The sequence below is a fragment of the Antedon bifida genome, chromosome 8, assembly GCF_963402885.1.
Source record: "Antedon bifida chromosome 8, ecAntBifi1.1, whole genome shotgun sequence".
Lineage (NCBI taxonomy): Eukaryota > Metazoa > Echinodermata > Crinoidea > Comatulida > Antedonidae > Antedon > Antedon bifida.
Genome location: NC_136233.1, coordinates 11,672,632 through 11,697,938, shown reverse-complemented (window position 1 = coordinate 11,697,938; position 25,307 = coordinate 11,672,632). Strand labels below are relative to the sequence as shown.

Sequence of the window (25,307 nt, the reverse complement as noted above, 5' to 3'; positions counted from 1 at the left end):
ATGCGCGAGCAGCGTCGTGAAACAACTAAAAAGTTGCTAATGCAATCTGATGCGAACCTGAACTGGAGCTGGTATTATAGCAGATGTGAACAACCCTTTACTCCATTACATGATAAAGATGATCCAAATCATATCTGCGGATAACACACACACTCTCTGAACACTGTACCACGATTGACAGATTTCAGAATGTGACATTAGGCGAGCACTTTACATACGTACGGATGTTTACCCAGTGTTTGTGTTTTAAGACTTTAAACAAGCTAAACCGCAATGTAACTGTGCAGTGATAGAGAAAAGAGCGTTATTTTTGTATACTTGGTTAAATTTTTTATTGAATTTGATTTTGCATGCTCAGCTTACAGGTATTTACAGTACATTTATGATTGGAAATGTCTTGTTCTACTATTACAGGCCTTTCAGCTGATTCATCAACCTCATTTGCATAAATCTTTAGGTCCTTGTCAAAATGTATGCTTTTAATATTCATTACAAATCAATCATTGTACAACGAAAATTAAAATGATATTTCACTATAAAGGAACATTGATTTACTGTAGTCATTTTAAATTCCATTTCAAACTTATGAATTAATGTTGGAACCTTAAAAATCTTCTTATTTTGCTGGTTCATGGAACTTTGGAATTTGTAAAGTGCATTGTTTATTCCAAAGTACTATAATGAAAGACAAGATAAATTGTTTATTTGTAGTTTTGTTGAAAGAAAATAACAAAATATTAATATTCTTCAGTAATATCTGGTATAGAAATGATAGAAAGGGCAGTAGAAGAAGAGGTTTAGGAGTACCAGATCTTAAGGAGGGGAAGAGTTTTAAAGTATTGTTTGAGGAATAGAAACTAGTGTCATTTGATTTTGTTTTGTATGGATCCACCACCGTTGAAGATCCATAAAATGTTGTTCTACAGTAACCAAGAAACTTCTTTTATTGAACATTCATCCAACTAAAGTAATAAAAGTAAAACATCCACTTCAACTGCTTGTTTACTATTTAATTGATACTAAAGTTTAATTATCTGTTAAAAGTTTATTATTTTCGTGAGAGCTAGCAATATAACATAATTTGGATTAAATTTAGATAAACTAAACTACCAACTTGACTATTAACTTGATAATACAGTACTGTAATTTAATTGCCTATTTCGTCAAACAAAGACTGCTTTATGCTGCAGAAAGAAAGCTCTCTCTCTTTCTTCCACCTTTTTCCTTCCTCCAAATGGAACATAATAATAACAACTTTATTTAAAAACGGATGCAACACTTGAATCACCAGATTTGTGTGTTTCACAGGGCCGTTACTTACTATAAAACTATTTACACAAGTTATCATTTACAGTACATATGATTAAAAAACTATACAAAAAGAGACACAACTGATACAATTAAAAAAAAAATGATTTCATGAAAAACATAGAGTTTCAATTATATGCTGCTAAAGATATTACCCATATCAAAGTGGGAGCAGCAATCCACATAAACGAATCACCTTTTAATATTATTCTTTCTGAAACATTAATGATAAAATATGTGCTATAAAATCAAGATTTAAAAATAAGAATTTAGATTAAATTTATTTGAATATTCTCTCATTGATACATTATCATTTTATTACAGTATAGTTTATTTAGAGAAATTCTTGATGAGCAATTTAAAATCTACATCATTAACGCACACATGTTAGTTACCACGGTAACTGATGTTAATCAAAGCCATTTAACTAAAAACAGCTAAAAAAAGTCGAATACATTGTATTGGATAAGAGCTGATCTAGGTAAAGACTGGTCAATATCGTATGATAATTTTACATGGGATTGGCTTTCTACTCTCTACTGTGATATGCATGCATGCTGCTTTAATTATTAGGAGTTATCGGTTGAGTGTGCACGAGCAGGTTAGATGCTGACAGTGATAGCTACAGTATATTTCTTCAACATAATAGCCGGCTTTGGCCTAGCTATAATGTACTAGTGAGTATCATTTTGTGTTTTCAACATTTAGATATTCACTGTATTTAATTTTCTATGTGTGTTTTTGTCCGATCTTATCTTACTGTATCTCCAGCTCAAGAAAAATGATGCATTGACTGGCCCATGCTCCTTATATTCCAGGATCGGCTTAACCCCTTCAGTGTATATGGTAGCCATCTTTTAATGTTCCATATCCGGAAAAGAACTTCCAGTTTTTCTTATACGTTTTTCTGTTTGACTGTATTCTGATCAAGGTAGAATTTAATTTCATTTTTTTAGGCTTTATTTCTGTGCTCTGTTCTGGGTTGATCAACTAGCATAGATGTTTAGCACCTGTTTGGTCTTTCCTTGCCTTTTATATTTGTTTTGTCTTCTTTGTATTGTATATGGCAGAAAATTGAATAAATAAATAAATAAGAAACCGTCATTTATTCATATAAAAATCTTATCCCCACCTAATACTTCTATGAAATTTAATACTCAACAGTACACATTTATGTAATTTAAGAACATGTACAAGATTGATTCTGTACACCAGATGCTATATTGAATTTGCGAAAAGGAATAAACAAATCTACTTTGCATATAATTGACTAAATTACCCACAATTATTAGATGTTGAACTTTGTGTACTTGCGTACATTTTTTGTAGATTAGGAATGAAATAGTCTTTTCATGATCAAGTAAAAAATGTTAATTAGCAGATTTTAATAGGCTTCTGCAAGTGGAAAATAGCTTACAAAAAGACAGAAAAAATGTGAAAATGCGAACAACATAGGCCTACTGTAGTCTCTGATGAGTTTGTAGATTTTACCTGGTGTGTGGAGGTTGTACTCAGTGCCTTGAGGTTGTGCCAACTTGGCAATTTCGTGTTTTCCTTATGTTTTATTGTGATATGTCATAGCCATGTTCACATTGAAGAACATAATGTTTTTTTCTTGGGCTTTGCAAAATTCCACAATGCTCGATTTCATGATTTCAAACAGTGCAACATTCCTAAGTGATCCATATCTATTAGAAATCTGCATGATTTATAAACTAAAAGAAATTTTTTATTTAGGTAGCAACAAATTTGACACGTTCAGTGTAATTTACCTTGTTTGACTGTAAACATTTTGGCTAATATTTCATTTGCAATATTATTTTTGTTCTAAGTGATTAAAATTACATTTATGGAAAGAATAGTTCAACTATTAGCTTGGTCCATTTCGGCTGTGGTGTCATCAAGAATCGGAACAAACAGTACTATAAGTTTGACATTAATGACCTTTACTTTCTTGAAATACAGGCTCAAGATATATAAACTTATAATCTTAAGTTGCAATCATATTTTATATCTTTCAATTCTCTTAATGGTTATGTATAGTATGGGGTGATGATGAAATAAAAAAAAAATTAATTAATTGTTTCTTGGTATTAAGAATGTTTCAGGTGTCCATACTTAGAAAAATTAAATATTAAAATCGGTAGTGAGAAACCATAGCTGAGTGATGCTATAATAAAACTTAGTACTAGGTTTCACTTTCAGTTTAAGAAAAAGGAGGCCGACACAATATATAACAATATGAAACTATCAATCCAATGTATTTATGGTTTATTTACAAGATAATGCAAACTATGACATTCCCTCATAACTGATATTTATACTACTGTACTTGTTATTGTTTCGAATGCTAATTTCATTGTCGCCATTATGGCAATAGAAAGATGTCATCTTGAAGTATAAGAATGAATTTGATGAATTTGAATTGAAGACCATCCCTTAATATATTTCCTCTTTTACCTGCGAAGATAAACATATAATTTAGCTTGTATTGTCAATTCACCTCCCTGTGGATATAAATTATTTAATGTTAGATATGTAATCATCTTTTAAGTAAACATTGAACATAGTCATTGCCAATTCATATACTTGTGGACGATATCAATATTCTATTTTAATATTATATTTATTACTTTATTTATTACTGGTGCCGGTAACAATTCAGACAAAGCTGTGGTCAATTTACATTAATGTAAATCGAATACAATCTTTAAGGATTAGGGACAAACTATTGTTAAAAACTCATCCCTCTTTTATTTTGTCCTGAATCTCCAAAAGAACAGAGATTATCTCATTTTTAACATAAAGTACCACTGATAAATTAGAAGTTATAAGGAAACAAATTAATTACAGTGATTTATGTGCTGGTAGTATGTGGGTAGTTGTCATTGACAATGGTTTAAAATGAAATGAATATTAATATTAAAATGCATGCGTTTTGTATTTATTATTGCAATGAAATGTTGACACTTAGGCCATGGCAACTGAAAGAAATTGGCCTACCTTAAAAAGGTAATTTCATTTTTAATTCATTTCTTGACCTACCTAGGTAGGTTACAGTACACCTATGCAGACCATTGGTGAGGCGGATGTTTGCTAAAGGTTGAGAGGTTCTGATAATGAACAGTCACTGCATTCAATAAACGCGGTACATCTGGCTAAAAGCCTATTTCAATGGAGTACACAGGTGGTTCCAAATCTTTTTGTGTACTATTTATTCATTTTACCCATTCAATTGTTTATTAATTGCACCTTTTATTAAAATAATTTTGCTTCAATGATTAAAATGTAAACAGACAAAAAATGTAAAAAGCAATAAAAAAATATGAATATGGATTGTGTATTTTTTTTTCTTTACAACATAAAGTGATTGTATGTTGTTTTGCTCTGATATTGCCTGATATAAAATGAATGTGGTAATTAGTATGTATTATCTATTAGAGTTGATCTTGGGGAAATACTGTATAAATAATGACTTCTTTACTTACTTTAGAGCCTTGTCAAGTCTAATTAAAATTTATAGTGTTGTTTTTGTTCATTTTTTTTTATTGCCAGCTCAGATAATCTATGTATACATTTTATTATGCTCATCACAATCTAGAGATGATCTACTTGATTCATTTTGCACAAATTGAAAGTTTATGACTGTTATAATATTAATAATCACCAGCTTTGTTAATAATGAAATGTTACTTTTTTTCACTGTCTTACAAAATATACAAAAAGATAATATTGTCTTTCTTTTGTAAAAGAAATTCAATGACATTCATTGCATGTCTTATAGTAAACATTATTAAAGTATTTCATGGTAGATGTGCAGTATGTTTATTGGAAACCTAATGAGATGGTTTAATGGTAATTTTGATCGACAAGTTTAATCATGAATAAACAGTAAAAATGCGTGAATATTGACCTCGGTTATAGATGCTTTCAGATAGAAAGGTCTTGGTTCAAATCATGGTTTGGATATTCTTTTATGAACAACACATTTCTATTCCCAATGACCTTGTATTTTAAAACAGTTTTATCTTTACATTTGTATTTATTAAATGTTTATTTTTCTTATACTACAGTATTTGCATCATTTGCCTCTACTCATCAAGCTTCCTTGGTCTTCCTTCCTCACTTGTTTTTACCCTTCCTTCATTTGTTCTTCCTTCCTTCATTTGTTCTTCCTCACTTCATTTGTTCCTCACTTCATTTGTTCCTCCTTCCTGTAGTCTTCCTTCCTTCATTTGTTCTTCCTCCCTTCATTTGTTCCTCTCCTTATTTGTTCCTCCCTCCTTGACTTGTTCTTTCCCTTATTTGTTCCTCCTTCATTCATTTGTTCCTCCCCTTATTTGTTCCTCCTTCATTCATTTGTTCCTCCCCTCTTCACTTGCTTATCCTTCATTCATTTGTTCCTCCTACTGTACCTTTATTCTTCCTCTCTTCATTTGTTCCTCCTTCTTTTATTCTTCCTCTCTTAATTTGTTCCTCCTTCATTCATTTGATCCTCCTTCCTTCATTTGTTCTTCCTTCATTTGTTCCTCCCTCCTTCACTTGTTCCGCCCCTTATTTGTTACTCCTTCATTTGTTCTTCCTCCCTTCACTTTTTCCTCCCCCTTCATTTGTTCTTTCTCCCTTCATTTGATCCTCCTTCCTTCATTTGTTCTTCCTTCATTTGTTCTTCCTTCATTTGTTCCTCCCTCCTTCACTTGTTCTGCCCCTTATTTGTTACTCCTTCATTTGTTCTTCCTCCCTTCATTTGTTCATCCTTCCTTAATTTGTTCTTCCTCTCTTCATTTGTTCTTTCTCCCTTCATTTGTTCTTCCTCTCTTCATTTGTTCTTCCTCCCTTCTAGTTGTTCTCATCCATCTTTGAAATATATTCTCCATTTGCTTCTTTCATTCATACATGTTTCACAAGCTTTCTTTTGTAAAAAAAAATGATGTTATCATACTGCTCTTTGTTTTAATATCTAATCACTACCTTTGGGATGTACACCACTGCAAGGTTTGATCTATTTTGCCCATTAAACTTAGCTTAATTAACACATGTCAGTAGATATAATTAAGCTTGTAAATAATGTAGGATTTCATTGTGCTAAGACTCATAATGTTAATTGTTATCAACGAGGAATGTTATGTAATATTATGTTGAACTTCAGCAAGTAAATTTAATTACATTGAGTTGATGAAGATGAAATGATGGCTTAAAGTTAGATTAAAATAGCATACCAAAAAAGAAAAACTCCTGCGGAAACGAATGATGTATTGTAAGTATTTGTAATTTATCATGCAAACATTAGTTATAGCATGAGCTCCACATCTAATGCAATAAATAGTTTGACCTTTTCAATTTTACAATATAATTTTATAAATTTATTTTTAGCACAAGCTTTTAAAATGGAACATTCACCTGTTTAGTAATGTGAAAATGATGTTCAGAAAAAGTATAGCACAATTTGATTCGTAATCAAACCTTTCCACAATGATGAGTAAAGTATTAGTTCTTAAAAGCATATTGAGTCATTTAGCTGATATACTATAGATATGTAACATGCAGTGTACATGTGGAAGACATGCGCACTGCGTACGCCATTAGGGACTTTTAGAAACATGACGGGAAGCCACAGGACGGTGCTCATGAATAATTTATGCATAAGCTTTAACAAAGTGGGCGGAGCTTAGCGTGAAATCCGTCGTCTTAACTTTTTGAGGACGATAAAGTTGCCATTTTCCTGTTTACGAGGAAGGGCTAGAAATAATGTAAACCTTAACCTTAAACTTAAACGTGGAATTTTCAAAACTCTAAATAATATTTGAACTTCCAATTTAATTGTTTAATGATATAACATTTTGATTGGGTTAAAATGGCTGTGTTAAAAGCGGCGTTTTAATGCAAGGCCCTAGCTAGGCCTATGCTGTATCACCAGAGTCAAGCGATTTAGAAGGGCTCCGCGACACGAGACAGGGGAGGGATCGGAGAGAGATACTGCAAGTCGTCGTCTTCGCGCAGTGTGCGTAACTAATAAAACGGCTATGTTGACTGTATATGATTTTATGCTCTAGCGAACACAGGATATTCGTCGTCCTCCCCTAACCGTCGTGTTTCGTAAAGTCCCTCTTACAGTAGCTACTGTAGACAGTTATATAAGTATATCAATTTGATAGGCATGTAGGGTTCATTCAGGCTTAGATTTACCTGGGAAAGTTGGTGACATAACTACCAAGTTATTGGTAATTGACACTTGAACTTTTTCTTTGTTGCTATTATTTATACCTAATTGTCAACTTCATCACAGTATACATGATAAAGTGAATAAAATTGGGAAAAAAAAATTGAACTGGAGTGTCACTGATTGGGGCTTCAATATGGAGTGTTTTGATTAGTTGTCAAAATCATTGATGCATGACTTTCATATCATATGCGTCAAAAACGAATCTTGTACCTTGAGCTGTTGTAACGAATGAAACGTCAGTGTGAAAGAAGTGGCTTCCACTAAATCTTTACTGAATTCAAACATTGAGTTGTACATAACCTATGATACGAAAGCATAACTCCGTACGTCTGAACAGGCCCTTAGTTTGTAGTCACACCATGCTAAAAAGCTAACAGCTGTTAACAACCAAATACTGTAACTAATAAAACAGTTCAGTTTGAAATCACATATGTACTTTTGTAGTTGCGTCTCTGGAAATAGAAAATTGTACCTGCATTATTTTAACACAATAGTACATACTTTCTGGTTATTGTTTATCTATTATATTTAATAAATTACTACACTCCATAAATTTACTGGTAGTATATTTATTATATTCTTAACAAATATTTAACAGCTACTTCCTTTATTTAACAAGCTCTTGTTATAAAGCTTACAAGGCAATGGTATTGTTTTCTCCATGAAACAATCCTGGTTGACCGACACCACATATACATATTTACAAAATAAGACAGTTGTTTACAGAAATATGATATCATAAATAACTAATTATGACTAATATACAAATGTCCAACATCAAATGTCAAGTTTAATCTAAAACAGATGCAGCTCTCAGCCTACTATTGTCACGGTTAGAACTATATGGATTTATTAAGCGCTTATAGTGACCTAAATAATATTTACAGTAATACCATAGCAATTAGTTTGTAGACAAATTTTAGTAGAGAAAATAAAAGCTATTAAAAAAAAAGCTATTCTAAACAATCATATTGTACATAATATAATATTTTAATTTATTTTATTTCAAAACCCAAACCAATAGCAAAATTAATTTTCAGTGAGGAAATAATTGTGATTTATTAATGATCATTAACCTGACATGACATCCCCTTCCTACATTTTAAACAAAGCCATTTGTTTTAACATTTCCTTTTATCACAATTGATTAGAAAATGAATGTTTTATTGGTTTATTTATTTACCTAGCAACTTTGACTTTGACAATGACTTTGACATCTCTGTGTAACCAAATTAGGTTGATCCTTTTCTTAGAATTTATCTTAGAGAGGGGTAAAAATAGATTTCGTAATTGCTTTTTTGTTGTTGCAGATTCATGGTTTAGCAGTCTGTTTCGTTCCTAACTTACCTGGATAAACAGACAATAGCCCTTGCTCTCCCAGAAGAGAGCATTTGATATTTTTGTACAAAAAATATTTTATATTTCAACTTTTAACTGGACTCCATTTAATACTTACAATTTATTTTAAGGTTTTTCTTTTGAGTTCCATTTTATTTTTTATTGTACTGCTCTTTTTTATGAAATAAATAAAGATAAAGATAGAATAAATTGCTACTTATTGCTATTTATGATGATTTGTGGGGGAAATTGGGTACTGTGTATGAATATTTCCTGTTGTTTGTTTCAGATCATGAACCTAAGGGGATTGTACCAGTTGCCACTGCCACCAACGGTGTTCTCAAGAAAGTTGACAACCGAACAATGGAGGCACAGAAGTTGTCACATCTACCAAACAGAAATCCAGTATCATTAGAATTCCGCAATATCTCTTACTATGTAAAAGAAGGTGGATTTATGTGCCGAAACAGAGGTAAGGAATTGGTTTACTATGACTTTTCTCATATTAAGCCTTAATTTTAATTCTTGATTATATATGTTTTCATTGTTGATTTGTTGTATACAAAAAAATAAAAACATTTCTATTGCAATTTTTCTTGTATATTGGATCACTTTATCTTGAAGTATATCTCTTTTGTTGTCTAATCCTATGTTTCAGGTCTGGAAAATATTTGAATGGCCATAAAAGATAATATTTGTTATTGAAATGATTAATAATAATTGTTCTACAATTGTTTCCTGTCCAGATTGCCTGGATAAACTACTGTAATATTATTATTAAAGCCACATTCACACTGGGTTGTAAACAAATGGAAACATTTAAGATTAAATGTTCATTTGATAGCAGCACTGTTTCAATGCACATCATTGTTGACCAAGAGCAATGTTAAAACCTGTGCAGACAGGCCTCACACAATCAAGACTTGTTGTTGCCTTAGGGCAACCAGTGTCTGATATTTGGTTGCCCTCTCAGTCACTGTTGTATTCCACAACTGATGCAAAAGGTTGTTGAAATCTTTTTTTCTGGACTAACCCTTTTAATTTTTTGTTGCCCCAGGACCGAGAACTATTAAACTACTGTATGTACAAAGATATTTGTCTGCGATTGCTGTTATTGTCTAGAAATTTGATACATAGGCCTACAGTCAGTAGTAACAGACAAATCTGGTTATGATTTAAAACTAATTTTAGAATTTTTTATTTAATTTAATGACATTGCCAATACATATAGCTCCAAAAAGTATACTACGTACGTATATGTACTTTTAGATTTCCTCTCAATCTCCAATCCTCTTTCCCCTTACAGTCTCCACTCCCCTTTCTCCTTACAGTTTCCACTCCTCTTTTCCCTTACAGTCTCCACTCCTATTTTCCTCTCAATCTCCACTCCCCTTTCCCTATACAATATCCACTCCCTTTTCAAACCCTCGAATAGTGAAACAATGAAGGAATTGTTTAGTATTCAAACCTCAAACCTCAAAGTGGAAGCACAATCAACTTGTATGATGCAATGACAAAAAAAAGATTGCAAGAAAAAGAAACCGTCTGTCATATTACATCAGTAGGAGAAACTGTAGTGCACATCATCAAGGAGTTAAGTAGATTGTGCAAAAAGGTCACAAGGTCAAGTTAAATTGCACCAATAGGATGTTCTGATATGTCTAGATACCCATTGTATATTTATATTGCTTTCTCATGCTTGAATATATCTTATTTTACATTGTATTCTGATCCAGCTTTCCTTAATTACAGCTCTGTCCCATTAGGTTTGGTAATAATGTGTTTACAATCATTCTGGAGTACCTCCTGTGTATGTTGCAAATTGATACCACTAGGTTTTAATATCATAGTCTACATTGCAATGTACTATATGTACTGTACAGCCAAATAAACCCATTAGTGAGAGGTTGTTTCTTTATCAGATTAGGAAGTATAACAAAATAAAAGAATAATAAAAAATATTATATAATAAATAAATATAATTTTGTTCATATTATTGAATGGACCAATTACATAAGATTGTGTTATTTTATTTTATCAAAGAAAATAACATTCAGTTGCCTGCTGTGTTGTCTCGAAACATTGCAATTAGTTGCCTAAGCTACCAATACCCGGTGGGTTACAGTTTATTGAAATCCATATTTTTGTTTAAAATGTGTTTCAAATATAGTTTAAAAACAGAAATTGGAGGTGTTTACTTTACTGCTACAATTAGCTGAAAATGTTAAAATATTTATTATTTTATGACTTATTTATGAATATTCTTGTTGATTACATGTTCTTTTAACCTTTTAATCAGTGTCCTATTTCAGTTTACAAGTAATTATTGCCAAGGTTTCATAGATCATTTCCAGACTACTAATTAAAAGCCTTTGCTTGATTCACCTGCAAGATATACCTTGGGTTTACCAGCTACCCTAGATCTAGGGACCGAGATAATCTATCTCTAGATATAGATATTTTGAGTAGTATACTGGCTAACCTAATATTAACAATTCTGTGATAGTCTATGGTGTAGGTTTACATGTTAACTACAAAAACATGGTCAATTTGCATCAAGTAGAAAAATGAATGATATCTATGCAATTTTGATTGTCATGCTGTTTTTGTATATGCATACAGTAATAATTCATCAATTCACACAATTATTTATTATTTGAATACAAACACATTACATAGGTGTTCAGTATAATATTGAATTTTTTATAGTTGGCAGAATGAACAGTAATTATATTTTCTTTTATTGCAGTAACTACATTTTTACTGCAATAATGTGTGTTTTTAGTTTGTTTGAATGTTGAAGGTATCACTGCAATAAACAGCGAGTATGATTATCAAAAGGAAGCTTGCTAAATAATTGCATGTAACTGTATATAGTTAAGTACTGCAGTAACTGCAGTGGAATAATGTTCCCTTAATATCTTATTGTACTTTGTTACGATTCCATGGTGATCAGGAGAATAAGGGATTTTTAAGTAAAATCTTACAGACCAATCAGTTTTAAAAAAAAAGTATCTTAATCTAGGCCTACACACATTATTAATTAACATATATTCGTTTATATGTTGCAGGCAATAAGACAATATTGAAAGGGTTATCTGGCCACCTGAAACCAGGAGAACTTGTGGCTATCTTGGGCCCCTCAGGGGCAGGCAAGTCAACGTTTATGAATGTGTTAGCTGGCAGCAAGTATGTCTTTCATTATTTACAAGTTACAATAATTTGCTTTTGGGGCACATTATTATTTCATTGATAGTGTGATGTATGATAATAATAAACATATTCGTATTTGTACATTGTAGGACACAGAATATGCGTGGTGACATTCTTGTTAATGGGAGACCACGTGATCAGAGCAAGTTCCGTAAGATCTCATGCTACATCATGCAGGACAGTCATTTACTGCAGCATCTGACAGTAATGGAAGCAATGATGGTGTCTGCCAACCTGAAACTCAAATCTACAGTACCAACTCCAGATAAAGAAATTGTGGTACGTTTACACATTCAGCATTCATTATTCATTGTCTGAGCATAGAGTATCATCAATAACATCACCACTACCATCATCATATTCGTCATCATCATCATCATTTATCACTGTTATCATTGTCTCGGAATACAGTATCATTAATAATATCATCATCATTGTTTCATAATTCAGTATTAATACAATCATCATCATTTATCACTATGTTATTATTTTGTCTCGGCATACAGTATCATCAGTAACATCATCATTTATCACTATGTTATCATTGTCTCATTATTCATTATTATCAAAGCATCATCATTTATCATCATGTTAATATGAGTGCCTCCTTCATTTTTATCAACAACATCATGTCATAAAATATTTTTATATCATTTTTATATCATCAAGGTGGAAGAAATAATGAGTCTGCTGGGACTGCTAGAATGTGCCAAAACGAGAACAAGTAACCTTTCAGGCGGTCAACTGAAGCGGCTGTCTATAGCAGTAGAATTGGTTAACAACCCGCCAATCATGTTCTTCGATGAACCTACCAGGTAATAATAACAATTTTATTATAGGTTGATTGTGCCAAAGCTTAATGTCATTTTAATGGATGCTACAATAAAATTTAACTTTAATGTCTGATTTTACCTAGATTGGTGGTGGATTTTTCTATTTGTACATGGGGGTGTTATTTTTTGTTGAGATGGGGTTATCTTGTCTACCAAAATACAACCAATACCACAGTTTTTGATTTGTGTTCAATCTCTTTTGGAAAATAGATTGACATAAATTATTACCATTTCTTTGAAAGTCAGCTCAGAACATAAAATGGTGGTAAACAACTTAAATCACCTCCCATTGGGCTCAATGTGAACCATGGAGAACATAAGGTCACAGCATTGGCAGTTGATGTTTTGATTCTTAATATTTGGTCAAATTTTTTTTCTTTCCTAATTTTGCTTTCATATTTAATAAAATACAAATAATTGCCTAAAAATGATACAGTATATTAAACAAAATGCACTTACTGCAGTAACTGCAGTAGAATACTTTTGTCATGCTCCATTAGAAAATATTAAAAAGCTATTTCTGATTCTACTGAGAATATATATATTATCGTTTAACTATTGAATTGGCTACTGATTGTTTATATATTGATTTTCTTGTTGAATTACCCTGCAGCAAAAATGAATACAGCACAGTTTACAAACAATTTGAAATAATACCTACATATGCAATTCTATTTCTAGTTCAAATAATTTTACTCAATTTTGTGAAATTTGCATCATTAATTTTCAGTATGACATTTAAGTCTGGTTAGCAATGTATAGGAAGCTGAATATTCACACACTTTAGGATTTTTCTATCTTCGTTGACGTCACAGAATCGTACCATTTCCAATTTAAGAACAGACGCATCGCAAAAAGCAGTTGTTATACTTGAGAGATTACATAGCTTGGAATAGCCTTTTATAATAACAATAATAATACTTTTAATAATTTTATTAAATAAAAAAAGAAAACAATTATAAAAGCTGAGGATCTTCAAACTGAAATCAGATTTTTTCAACTGAAATCCTTTAAATTTATTAGAGTTTAGAAGGAGTTTTAAATTTTTGCGACAGGACCAGGTTATAGTACAACCTACAGGTATATCAATTTGTATACAAGTGAAAATTTAGTACAGTGGCATTTCAAAAAATAAATACAATTGAGAATTTCTTGATGTTTTGATTGTGATGTTCTTCTACAATCTTCTTATCTGTAGCATAAAGACTAAAATATCACATTCTTAGCTCTACAATATTTTCTTTTCGGAATCACATGGTGTACCTCAAACCTTTATTTTACTAATTGTTTATTTGCCATACAAACCAACATTGCGAGATATTAGATTAGAATTCAGATCAATTATTTCTTTAAGCGAAGTAAAGGTATCACATGATATCATGACATCACGGTTTTGTATTCTAGTTGGATGGTGGTAACGTGATTCACAACTAATTCAAAGCCACCTTAAGAAAAATATTTTAAATTAATAGGTTAATCTAAGTATCTAACACCCATTATCAAGCACTTTCCAAGTGCGAATTATTTTTTTTTAAAGGTTAGAGTATTAATAAGTACGAGCAAATCAATAACTTGGTGCTGAAATGGGTTCCGAACCAAATAGCAGTCAGATTGATCAAATAAACAAGTAGAACACATGCTGAAGATTTGATTATGTATAATTATGATACTCGAGTATTGAACTCATGACGGCGAACGTTGTGTTGTTTTGATTTGAAATTGCGTTATGTAGTTATTAACTCAAATGAACCTAAGTGCCTTTGAAATTGCATATGAAGTTATTAATATAATATTAAATAGGATGCAATTACATGTAAAGTTAATTCTTGGTATATGGTTGTAGTTTGGATCAAAAGCCAGAGAGCAGCTTATGGTATGCCTTTTTTAATCAGCAATCAAATTTAGAATACTGTGTATTAAAAAAACATGTAGTAATCGGTAAATATCATGAAATAAGATCAAAATTGTTCAAGCACCACTGGAGTTTAACTCCATGGTGTTGTTTAAGATGGGGTATAGCTGTAGGCTATGATACGCTAGCCTTACTCCAGCCTTAGTCCGTCTGTGTGAAAGTCTACCAAGATTAAGAAAAACAGAATTTAGTTTGTATACTGGAATTGGTATGTCCAAAAACTTAAGAGACTCTTCTTAGGAAGATAAAGTTGTTCTATGCAACATTATCTTGTGGCTACATCACTCTGTGGTATATAATTACCGGTACCTAATATCTACAAACATTACTTTATTTATTTCCAAATTTGTCATTTTTATCAACAATAATAACTTAATCAAAATTCGCACTACACAGGCAACTGTGCGTATTCGAATTCAGGTATTATATTCTACCATGTAAGTGTTACAATAATTGCTTCGGGCTATTCTTACTTCGTAAGATACATACACTAGTAACTGTATAAACGATGGAATCCAAAAGCAATTAACCCTAAACCATTATCCATAGCGATCTTTCACTTCGAATATTGGAATATATTGAGGTTAATCTTGCTTTACAATAATTATATTCATTGTATTTTCACATCATAATAAATTATGACCTTTTTACTGATGGATATTAAACAATATGATTATTGTTATTAGCTTAATTTCAATATTTATGAATGTTTTGTGTATATTTTCCAATTTTAATAAGTGCATTGTAAACCTATTATATTTTCCCCAGCAACATTATAGATTTTGTTCATAAAAACTAAAAACTAAACTGAGTGTTTAGAATATTACAGTTATCAGAGGTGGATATAAGAGATAAGGTAGTGGTTGAGAGTTAGTCTGGCATTCATTTTCTTCCATTTTGTATTTTCTACTTCATTATCTTCTTCCCAAATTTTTTCTAACAGACTCGCCACATCCGAAAGTACAATGTTTGTAATATATAAAAATAAACAAAATTGGTTAATTATTAATAAAATGAATGTACTAATAACTGTACAAACTGAACATTTTATTATGTGTTAAATCACTCCTGATAACAGAAATCTCATTTAAATTATTTTAAAACAGTCCACATAATATGAGCAATTACTGTAACAAAATTAGCAAATGTATAAAGATACTGTACAGTGTAGGATGAACGAGGTATTTAGATTAGAAGTAGAGATCTTGACAATCCCCAAAAGACACAACAAAAATATTCCAAAATTGTACAATTGTACTAGAACAGAATTATTACTATTTATTCAATTTTGCACAACCTGAGAAATAAACAAATAAAATAATACCCCAAATGAAGAGCGATACATACATGCTGACATATCCCTATGGTATAAAAGCAAATAAAATAATACTCCGGTAAAATGTCCTTTTGAATGGGAACAGCGATAGTGATGTACAATATACACAGTACAATACACTTGGTACATTTTATCTTCAAACACACAGCCATATGGATTGGACCATTCTGTATTCCCACACATATGCCATCTTCAAAAATCAATTGTAGACAACTATTCAGGAGTCTGTTGTCTGTTTGTTGATTTATTGATATTTGCATGTCCACCATTACAATCGACTTTTCAGTATTACATTATTGATGAAAGCTAACGTTTTATAGACGTTATCTTTATTTATAGAACTCTAAAGCTATAAATAAAGGAAACAGCTAGAGGGAAATGCCAAACCTTTATCATTTAATATTATTTATAACCAAATATAGAGGAAGCGAGAAATGAATAATACAATACGTATTGTTATTATTGTGTTTTGACGTTAATGTTGTATTGGATTTTGTCAAAAAATAGTCACTGCAGTAACTGCAGTAGAATGATTTTGACATGGTCCCTTATACTATGGCATCTTTAGAAATGTACATCAGCTTATAGTCTAGTTTCTATGACATGTAATAGTGATCCTAAACCTAACTGAGTGTTATTGACTTGTTATTAATGGTTTTCATCTACTTTGTCAATGTTCAATGAAATCTGTATTTATTTTGATGGTTAGAATTTAAAGATACACTGTTACTTTCTTTAATCTTTATTACAATAACAATACATTATAGATATTGTAATGTTAATTGATTGATCACTTTATTTCAGAATAACAAAATTCCATATCCAAAAATAATAATACAAAAAAACGAAAATCACACTAAAATAGGATTTTCTCCCCTTAGTGAAGATTTGATAACCCTAAAGCCTTGTCTACACTATCAAACTTTATTTGTCAAAAAAGTTTGATGTGCCCATATATGGTAGTGCTATGCTTAAATATGGTAGTGATGTGACATCATCATGTCCATATATGGGCACATCACATTTTTTTGACACATAAAGTTTGATAGTGTAGACGAGGCTTAACAGGTAATGAAAAATGAAAGTGCAAGATCATTTTCACTATTAACTTTCTTTTTTTTCTTCTTATTTTGTATTTTATTTACTTTACTAAATTTGTCTATAACTACTGTAGCCTAGACAAATTAATTAATTTATACATGTTGAACTTCACAAAAGGCTGACAGCCAATTGAAGAGATTGCAACAACAGTAACTTCAATTTATAATGATAATATTAATATAGGAATATTATAAAAAATATAATGTCATCTACATTTGTTTACCCGAATAAAACAGTTGAATCTACATCCTGCTCGAGTTTGGAATACAGTGCAGTACACAAAAAAGGCAACAGACAAAAACCATCAAAGAAAAAAAAAGCTGTCATTTAAAAAAAGCCAGAGTTATCATCTGAAGTTAACAACTTGTGTTAAAATAGCATTTCAGAGAATGGCATCTTTAAATGATAAATGGAATACAATAATGATAAGTATGCTGTAAAGAGCTTGAAGATTAGAGAAAATCTGAAAACATTTATGAAAAACATGTTTCTGCCGAATAAATCAAGTAATCATAATGCTCTTATACAAAACATTAATGCTAAGCTTAAAGAATAAATCCTTTGTTGCTATGACAATTAAGTAAGTACAGTTCAAAAATCGAATAAGATTTTAAAACTTTGAAAGTTTGATATTTTGTGGGTTAAATTTTTAATATTTTCCTACTATGAAGCACCTACAAATGCCTAGAAATTTAAACTGAAACAAAATGTAGTTACTACAAATGGTTGACATGGCCGATATGCTCCATGTTATAAGCTGCTGAACTATGCTACAGGCTATAATGATCCACAAATAATTTATATTAAATTTCATTAAAGCAATCAGAACATTTGCTCATTAAATGACGCAGCCGTGTGTTGCAATCATATTTTTCTACATACTGATTTAATGGCATTTTACATTGACATATTATTTCAGTACAGTTACGCGATTATGATAATTATTGTAGATGATGATATGCGACATTCTACGCATTACATGATGAATGAAATCAAACGAGCATTGTGCAAACAGATAAAACTGTCTGAATGACGAACTGAGGCACATTATTTTCTTTTTCACATAAGATGTCACGATATTATAATTAGATTATATAATATGAATTTGTGCATCAACTAATCCTAAATTGCTTTTTAGGAATATATTGAAAAGAGTATTTAATCTTTAAGTAATGTGTACCAAACCGAGACAGAAAGGAATCTCCTCCAGTCAATATATATTTATAGACCGTGTCATATTTATTCTACTGCAGTTACTGCAGTAAACTAAATTTATGCAATTAGCGCGAGCGTACCATTAGTAATCATACTTACTACAATGGCTCAAAAACCTCTACATTGAAGAAAACTATACTCATATGTTCCTGTAGTAACAAAAAATGTAATTACTGCAGTAACTACAGTAGAATGTTGAAATGGCCTTCTTAAATATAAGTAATACATTAGACACAGCGAGACGGAAATCACATTTTCCTATAATGCATTAGAATAAATTATATTAATAGTATTGATTAATTTCTTGTCATCTGTAAAATGGAAGTTTATTATGTATTGATTTGGTTAGAATGAATTTAAAATCATTAAAATAGTTGTTGGGTAACTATGAACATTATGTATTTAAAAACAAGTACCTCCTAAATTTTGAGGAGCAGAATGAACAATAATCTAGCATAAAATCAAAGCATAAAATGTTAAAAAACTAGTTTTAATTTCTAGTCCTTATCCGAGAAGACTCATTTTACCACCTGAACCATGGAGCGAGTGAGCTTCGAACCCTTGCCCGTGTTATGGCTATGTAATTATGGCCACTCAATTGTAATGTATTTCTAATTTTTTTATTTATATTATTTGTCCTTTTTTTCTTGCAGTGGTTTGGACAGTTCTTCTAGCTTCCAATGTATTTCCCTACTCAAGTCTCTAGCTCATGGTGGTCGTACAGTCATCTGTACCATTCACCAGCCCAGTGCAAAACTCTTTGAAATGTTTGATAAGGTATAAATCATTACCGTTAATATTTCTTATTAGTTGGCAAAAGTACTTCACTCAGTTTATGAGTGCTTTCATTATTTTGTTATTTTCCATATTTGACCTTGTATAATCTCATGGCATCTGGCCAAGCACCTTGACAAGATTTAGGATGGGATTAGATATTGAAAATTAATAATTATGCCCATGACTTTAATATTATAGTGTAACTGAACAAGATCAGCTAGACTTCCTCAGGTCAAGCCTTGTTTCTCAATAATAGGCCAAAGGAGTTGTATTACGGGGATTAAGGGGAGATATTAGTAGGAGATACCACAATATCTCTCCACCCAGGTGTATAAATGGGTACCCAGTTTTAGATCAAGGCACAACTTTGCGCTGATTACTAGCCGCATTATGGGAGTATGTTTCCACACATATTTGATTTTTTTAAAATGGCCGGGGTAATAATGTGGAGCACTTAGAAGCATTGTGCAATAAAGCGCTATGTAAGAACGAATATTATTATTATTTCTATATTTATATATCATCATTATCATCAAATGATGATCAGAATGATGATCAGAATTATAATGATGCAATAGTAATCCATCATCTATAAATCATTAGGTTGTGCTCAAACAAAACATATATAAAATAATTTATTTCTACTTATTTTATTTCTTTAGTTGTACATCCTTGGTGAGGGTCGTTGTTTATACTACGGATCTGTGAGGTCATTAGTCCCGTACATGAGTTCCCTCGGGTTCACATGTCCGCCCTATCATAACCCAGCGGACTTTGGTAAGTAGATAATTGTGTTGTCAATCTGTTAATTACTTTTTTTTTTTAAAGATTGTTAATGTTGTGTTACAGCCAATCAGCAACAGGATATTTTACGTTTTAGTATGCATAGTAGTTTAGTAGTTACCTTATATGTGCATATTATTTCATAGCATAAAATATCACAAGGTATAATTTGACAGTTATATATTGTTATATATGAACTTTGATTGAACTGTGATATAAACTGTATAATTTTTACACCTAATACAAAACAATATATATTTTTTTCTGAATTCTTAGTGATTGAGGCAGCCTCTGGTGAATATGGTGATGCCGTTATGGCAATGTCGAAAGCCGTGCATGATGGCGTTTGTGATGAGTACTGGCGCGCTGATCAGGAGAAAGGTTGTGACTTGGGTAACCTTGCAGCAGCTGGCTCTGCGTCGTTTCTTAAGGCTAATTCAAACCTGTCGCTAAATGCGATCAATGCCGCTCACAGAATAAACGGGAATGGTCATCGCTTTAACCCAACTAAGTTAATGTCACAGGTTTGTTTAAACTTATTTTGTATCATGTTTGTATTGTATATAAGATTTTCAATTAATATATCTGACTTAATATTTCTTCTTTATACTGGGTGACCTCTTTTCAGTAAAAGACTGTTCTCTCAGTACTATACAGGATATGGACAGCACACTGGGAGATTACCCTCCACTCTTTTTTTTAAATAGTGTACCCTGTTTTTTATCGAACACATGTGCAGTGTATGTACACAGGATATCACAATCGAAGTATGAGGCAATAGAAGTAATGTATTTTAGGACACAAGCAATATGGCACATAGGTCTCAAAGTCATGCCTCAATACCTGCTATTATATTGCATGTGTTTTTATGATTATTTTTCTTGTTCTACAGGAAAGTGAAGAGGATATTGCTCATTTTGCCACTGGCTTCATGACTCAATTCTGGGTTCTTTTTGTCCGCTCAATGAAAACTATTATTCGGGATCAGGTTAGTTCACTTTGCATGAGAAAAGTATGTTTATTAGATTCATCATAATGATTAAAAATTAATGTTAAATAGGAACCACATGACAAGTTACTATGTGGAAATATAAGGCCATGGATATAAAGGGTTATATAAGCCTTGATCGCACTGGACTTAATTTGGTCAAATTAACAGACTCGCCAGCTAAAGTGATCAAGAAACACATGACCTTCAACATGCGAGTCAATCATAGTTTTTCAGAATAAATTTTGGTGAAATTATCCAAGTTCGACTAATGGACAAATTTTCCAATGACATTGAGTAAAGTTACCTCAATTGGTTAAATTTACCAATTTTCAAGTCCAGTGCGAACAAGGTTTTACTGTTCTTTCTCTTTCAAATGCAAAACGACAAACATTTTGTTTGAGACCTTCAATCAACATTTTATTTCAGGTTCTGACACATACTCGTCTGCTTTCACATCTTGGTATTGGTGTTTTGATTGGCTTACTCTACATGGGTATTGGTAATGACGCAAGCAAGGCGTTCAACAACTCGGGATGTCTGTTCTTCTCAATCCTGTTCCTCATGTTCACAGCTCTTATGCCAACTGTCTTAACATGTATGTATATCTACTGTGTAAACAAAGTTGTTTAATTATTTAATGGCTATTGGCTATGATCTCTCGCTGGCTAACCAGGTGCCCCAGAGCTTAAGTCCAATGCAACTACCTAGCGTTGGAGGGCTGGTACTGGTACTGAACCAGGGCCTTTTCACCCTGTGTTACATCACTGACCAAGAGCAATTAAACCATTTAAAACTGGTTTTTTTTGTTTATAAATGATATTTATCAGAGTTCCCATTAAAGGTGCAATATCTCTACATTGTTATGCATATTCAAAAAACACCTATTATTATTGTTTTTATAATTAATTTTTTTTTCTTAAGTTCCAACTGAGATTCATGTACTATTAAGAGAACACTTGAATTACTGGTACAGTTTGAAAGCGTACTATTTTGCTAAAACAATGGCAGATCTACCATTCCAAGTAAGTGCATGCTTCTATATTTTTTAGAGATAATACAGTAACTACAAACCTCATATTTAGTGTATGTTATACAGCCAGATGAGTTGCTGAATTATGTTAAAAGAAAATAATTATAATTTAACTTGTCTTGTATCAAATGTTGTGATCTACCATTGCTGGAGAGGAGAAATTATGCACTGTACAATATTTCAGTTTATTTCACAAGATAACTGTGGCATTTGTTCTTCTTCTCTTCAGTAAAAACAATAATTAAGTTTGTTTGTTTTGAATTCTACTTTTTCAGTGCTTACTTTTAACCAATATAAACCAATTTTTAACTACTGTATTTTATACTAACTTTTAACCTGGAAGTTGTTGTATTAAATCTGTATTTTATTTTAACTTGCACAAACACCTAGAATTTCAAATCATGTGTGCTTGACTTGAATAGTAATAAATGAAATTAAAACTCATACAAGGAATATTCACCTATTTTGACTGATATTGTGTTTGTATTGACAGGTGGTGCTTCCTGTTATTTACTGCACTATAGTCTACTTTATGACAGGACAACCCCATGATGCCGGCAGATTCTCTATGTTTGTCGCGATATCAATATTGACGTCATTCGTCGCTCAATCTCTTGGTCTGCTTATAGGAGCAGCTGCAACAACAATGGAGGTAACATACTTAATAACAAACAAACATTAACTCGTATAAATATTTAAATGTTTTGTATGTTTATGAAAAAGTATTTTAAATATATTTTAATTACCTGCACTAAAAAAACACAATTCAGACTTTTTATTAGTTTTTATCAAACTTATTCTCGAATTTAAATAATTTAAATTTAATTATCTGAATCAATTCGGTTTGATTTTTTTTGTAATCATTTTATTAACATTTAGTACTTTATCATTTTTCTAGCTTGCTGTGTTTATTGGACCAGTTAGCAGTATTCCTGTGCTTCTTTTCTCTGGATTCTTTGTGACGTTCAACACAATACCAAACTACCTTCAGTGGATGTCCTATATATCCTACATACGTTATTCGTTCCAGGGTGTCCTCATATCCATATATGGTAATGACCGTGGGGATCTACATTGCGAAGCTGGTGATGAGTGCTTGTTCAAAACAAGTGAGGACGTACTGAACGAGTTTGATGTCAATAATGGCAAAGTTTACGTCGCATTCCTTATACTTTTATCGTTCTTTGTTGTATTGCGCTTTTTCACATACATTGCGCTACGAATTCGCTTGAAGGTTAGCCAGTAATATTACAGTGTTTTTAAATTGGAATAGTCTCATACAAATATTGGCTTATACTGTTTCCTTTTACACATTTACAAGGGAAGGCAATATAAACAAAATATTTTCATTCAGTTATACAATCAGTCATAATTCTACATACTGTATCACATTAAAAAAATCTCTGACTGCAACCTTTTGCAGACAGACTATTGGATATTGGCTACAGTTAAATATATCCTATGTATAAAAAACCAATCACAATCACAATTGTTTGCAGTCAAACTTTTCTATGTTATTTACATTATGTTGCTAACATCTGTAAGTGTGCCTATCAACAATAGTTAAAGTCAGCATAAAATGTGTACAAAAATGTTCTTGAAATGCAGCTTTTTGCAGTCAGACAAAACTTTTGTACAACATGGATAAAGTTTCTTTCTCCAGGGTTTATAGCAAAGAAAACATTTTTATTATAAGAAAGTACTACAATGTATCTTCACCTGTCTGCAAAGGACACATCTTTATTAAACCACATGCCTTCTAAAGAGAGGAACAGGATTCCTCACAGAAAAAAACAAAGTTGTTCAGACCGAGGGCAACACCTATTGTTCCTTCATAATAGGAAATGGTATTACTAATAAAATACAACGCTGAATTGCACTGTATGCTAAACAGTACAGTAGACTGTTTCACTAATACAGTTCAGCGTTGACATATAATACTCACTGTACAGACACAACAGCGTAGTATTCTTAAACACCGTGTCTCTAAGAGTGTGAACAGAGTCTAAGATTGAAAATGACGGATTCCATGGCAATAGTGTGATTGAATGTTCCAACATTTTACAGCCAAATGTAAATATTGAGTTGTCCAGCCATCGCTTATTATATTCTTGCCAAACTTTTTTTTTTTTTGAAAATTATTTTAATCTTGAGGCTGATACAGATAACTGTTGCAACTATGTTATTCAAATTTATCAAGTACAATTGCTTACCGATAATTGTAATTTGTACATATATTTAGAGTGCTTACTTGATTTGATCATATATTATTATTGAATAATAATTTATCTATTATAATAATATTGTACATTTAGGGGAACATTCAACTTTGACCTTCAAATATGATATGTTTTATCCATCCATAGTTGTATGTATTTAATTGTATATATACAAAATTATGTGTGTCTAAATTGAAGTTTGCAGAACAATTTTTAGAAATATATAAATATATTTTATTAAGATATAATTGCCTTTGTGAGGCAAATTTTAATAATGATTTCATGAATCAGCTATTATTATAAATTTGTAGAATTTCATGTTATATATAGCGCAGCTCACCTCTTCAAGATTTTTTTTTTGGATTTGCAAATTTTACGGAATTACAATCAGTTTTAGTGTATAAATATAATAAGTAAAAGCCTAGTAAATAAGCATATACTGTTGCTGTTGATTCTTTTTATGCTTTACCATTTTGTTCTAACTTATTTAGTGCAGGTCATTTGCTTTAACCTTCTGCAATTACAACCTTAAAGATGTATTGTCCCCCTGAAAAAATAATTCTTAACAAAAATTGTTTTGAATATTCCATTTTAATGTAACATACTTTGACCAAAAATTGGATCAGAAAAAAATGTATTTGCCTGAAAAAATGTAATTTAAAGCAAAAAATGGTCAAATTGGCTGTCAGCCAATGGATTTTTGGTTGAATTTAACCATTTATTTTGTCATTTTACAAGTGAAAACATTATTTTTTTCGTTTTTTTTTTCTATGGAAGTGATTAACTTTATTTAAAAAATAACATATTCAAAGTCTGATTTAATTAATCTTCATTTTTCATGTTTTTGGGGGACAATACATCTTTAATCTTTATCCAAAGATGAAGGAACCCTCGATCTTCAGTCTGTTAAAGTGGATGTTCGGTCTCAGATCAATTTTTTACCTTCTGCAATTAGAACCATTAAAACTTATTGTTTAACCAAAGGTGATGGAATTACATTTGACCTAAGATTTCAAATCATATATTGA

General features: G+C 31.4%; 1 protein-coding gene across 2 annotated transcripts in view; it reads left to right on the top strand.

Annotated features, from left to right (window-relative positions):
• The window catches only part of LOC144851093 (ATP-binding cassette sub-family G member 1-like), a 30,696-nt gene extending 7,058 nt beyond the window's left edge, over nucleotides 1–23,638 (top strand). For both annotated transcript variants that reach the window (XM_078708617.1, XM_078708618.1), the window contains 12 exons: nucleotides 9,159–9,341; nucleotides 11,941–12,058; nucleotides 12,172–12,361; nucleotides 12,752–12,897; nucleotides 19,133–19,256; nucleotides 19,919–20,033; nucleotides 20,316–20,563; nucleotides 20,932–21,027; nucleotides 21,457–21,625; nucleotides 21,952–22,052; nucleotides 22,554–22,712; nucleotides 22,959–23,638. In XM_078708617.1, coding sequence (XP_078564743.1) covers nucleotides 9,159–9,341; nucleotides 11,941–12,058; nucleotides 12,172–12,361; nucleotides 12,752–12,897; nucleotides 19,133–19,256; nucleotides 19,919–20,033; nucleotides 20,316–20,563; nucleotides 20,932–21,027; nucleotides 21,457–21,625; nucleotides 21,952–22,052; nucleotides 22,554–22,712; nucleotides 22,959–23,306 — 1,997 coding nt within the window. In that variant the 3' untranslated portion in view covers nucleotides 23,307–23,638. The remainder of the gene's footprint in view (nucleotides 1–9,158; nucleotides 9,342–11,940; nucleotides 12,059–12,171; nucleotides 12,362–12,751; nucleotides 12,898–19,132; nucleotides 19,257–19,918; nucleotides 20,034–20,315; nucleotides 20,564–20,931; nucleotides 21,028–21,456; nucleotides 21,626–21,951; nucleotides 22,053–22,553; nucleotides 22,713–22,958) is intronic.
• Nucleotides 23,639–25,307: the final 1,669 nt, after the last annotated feature.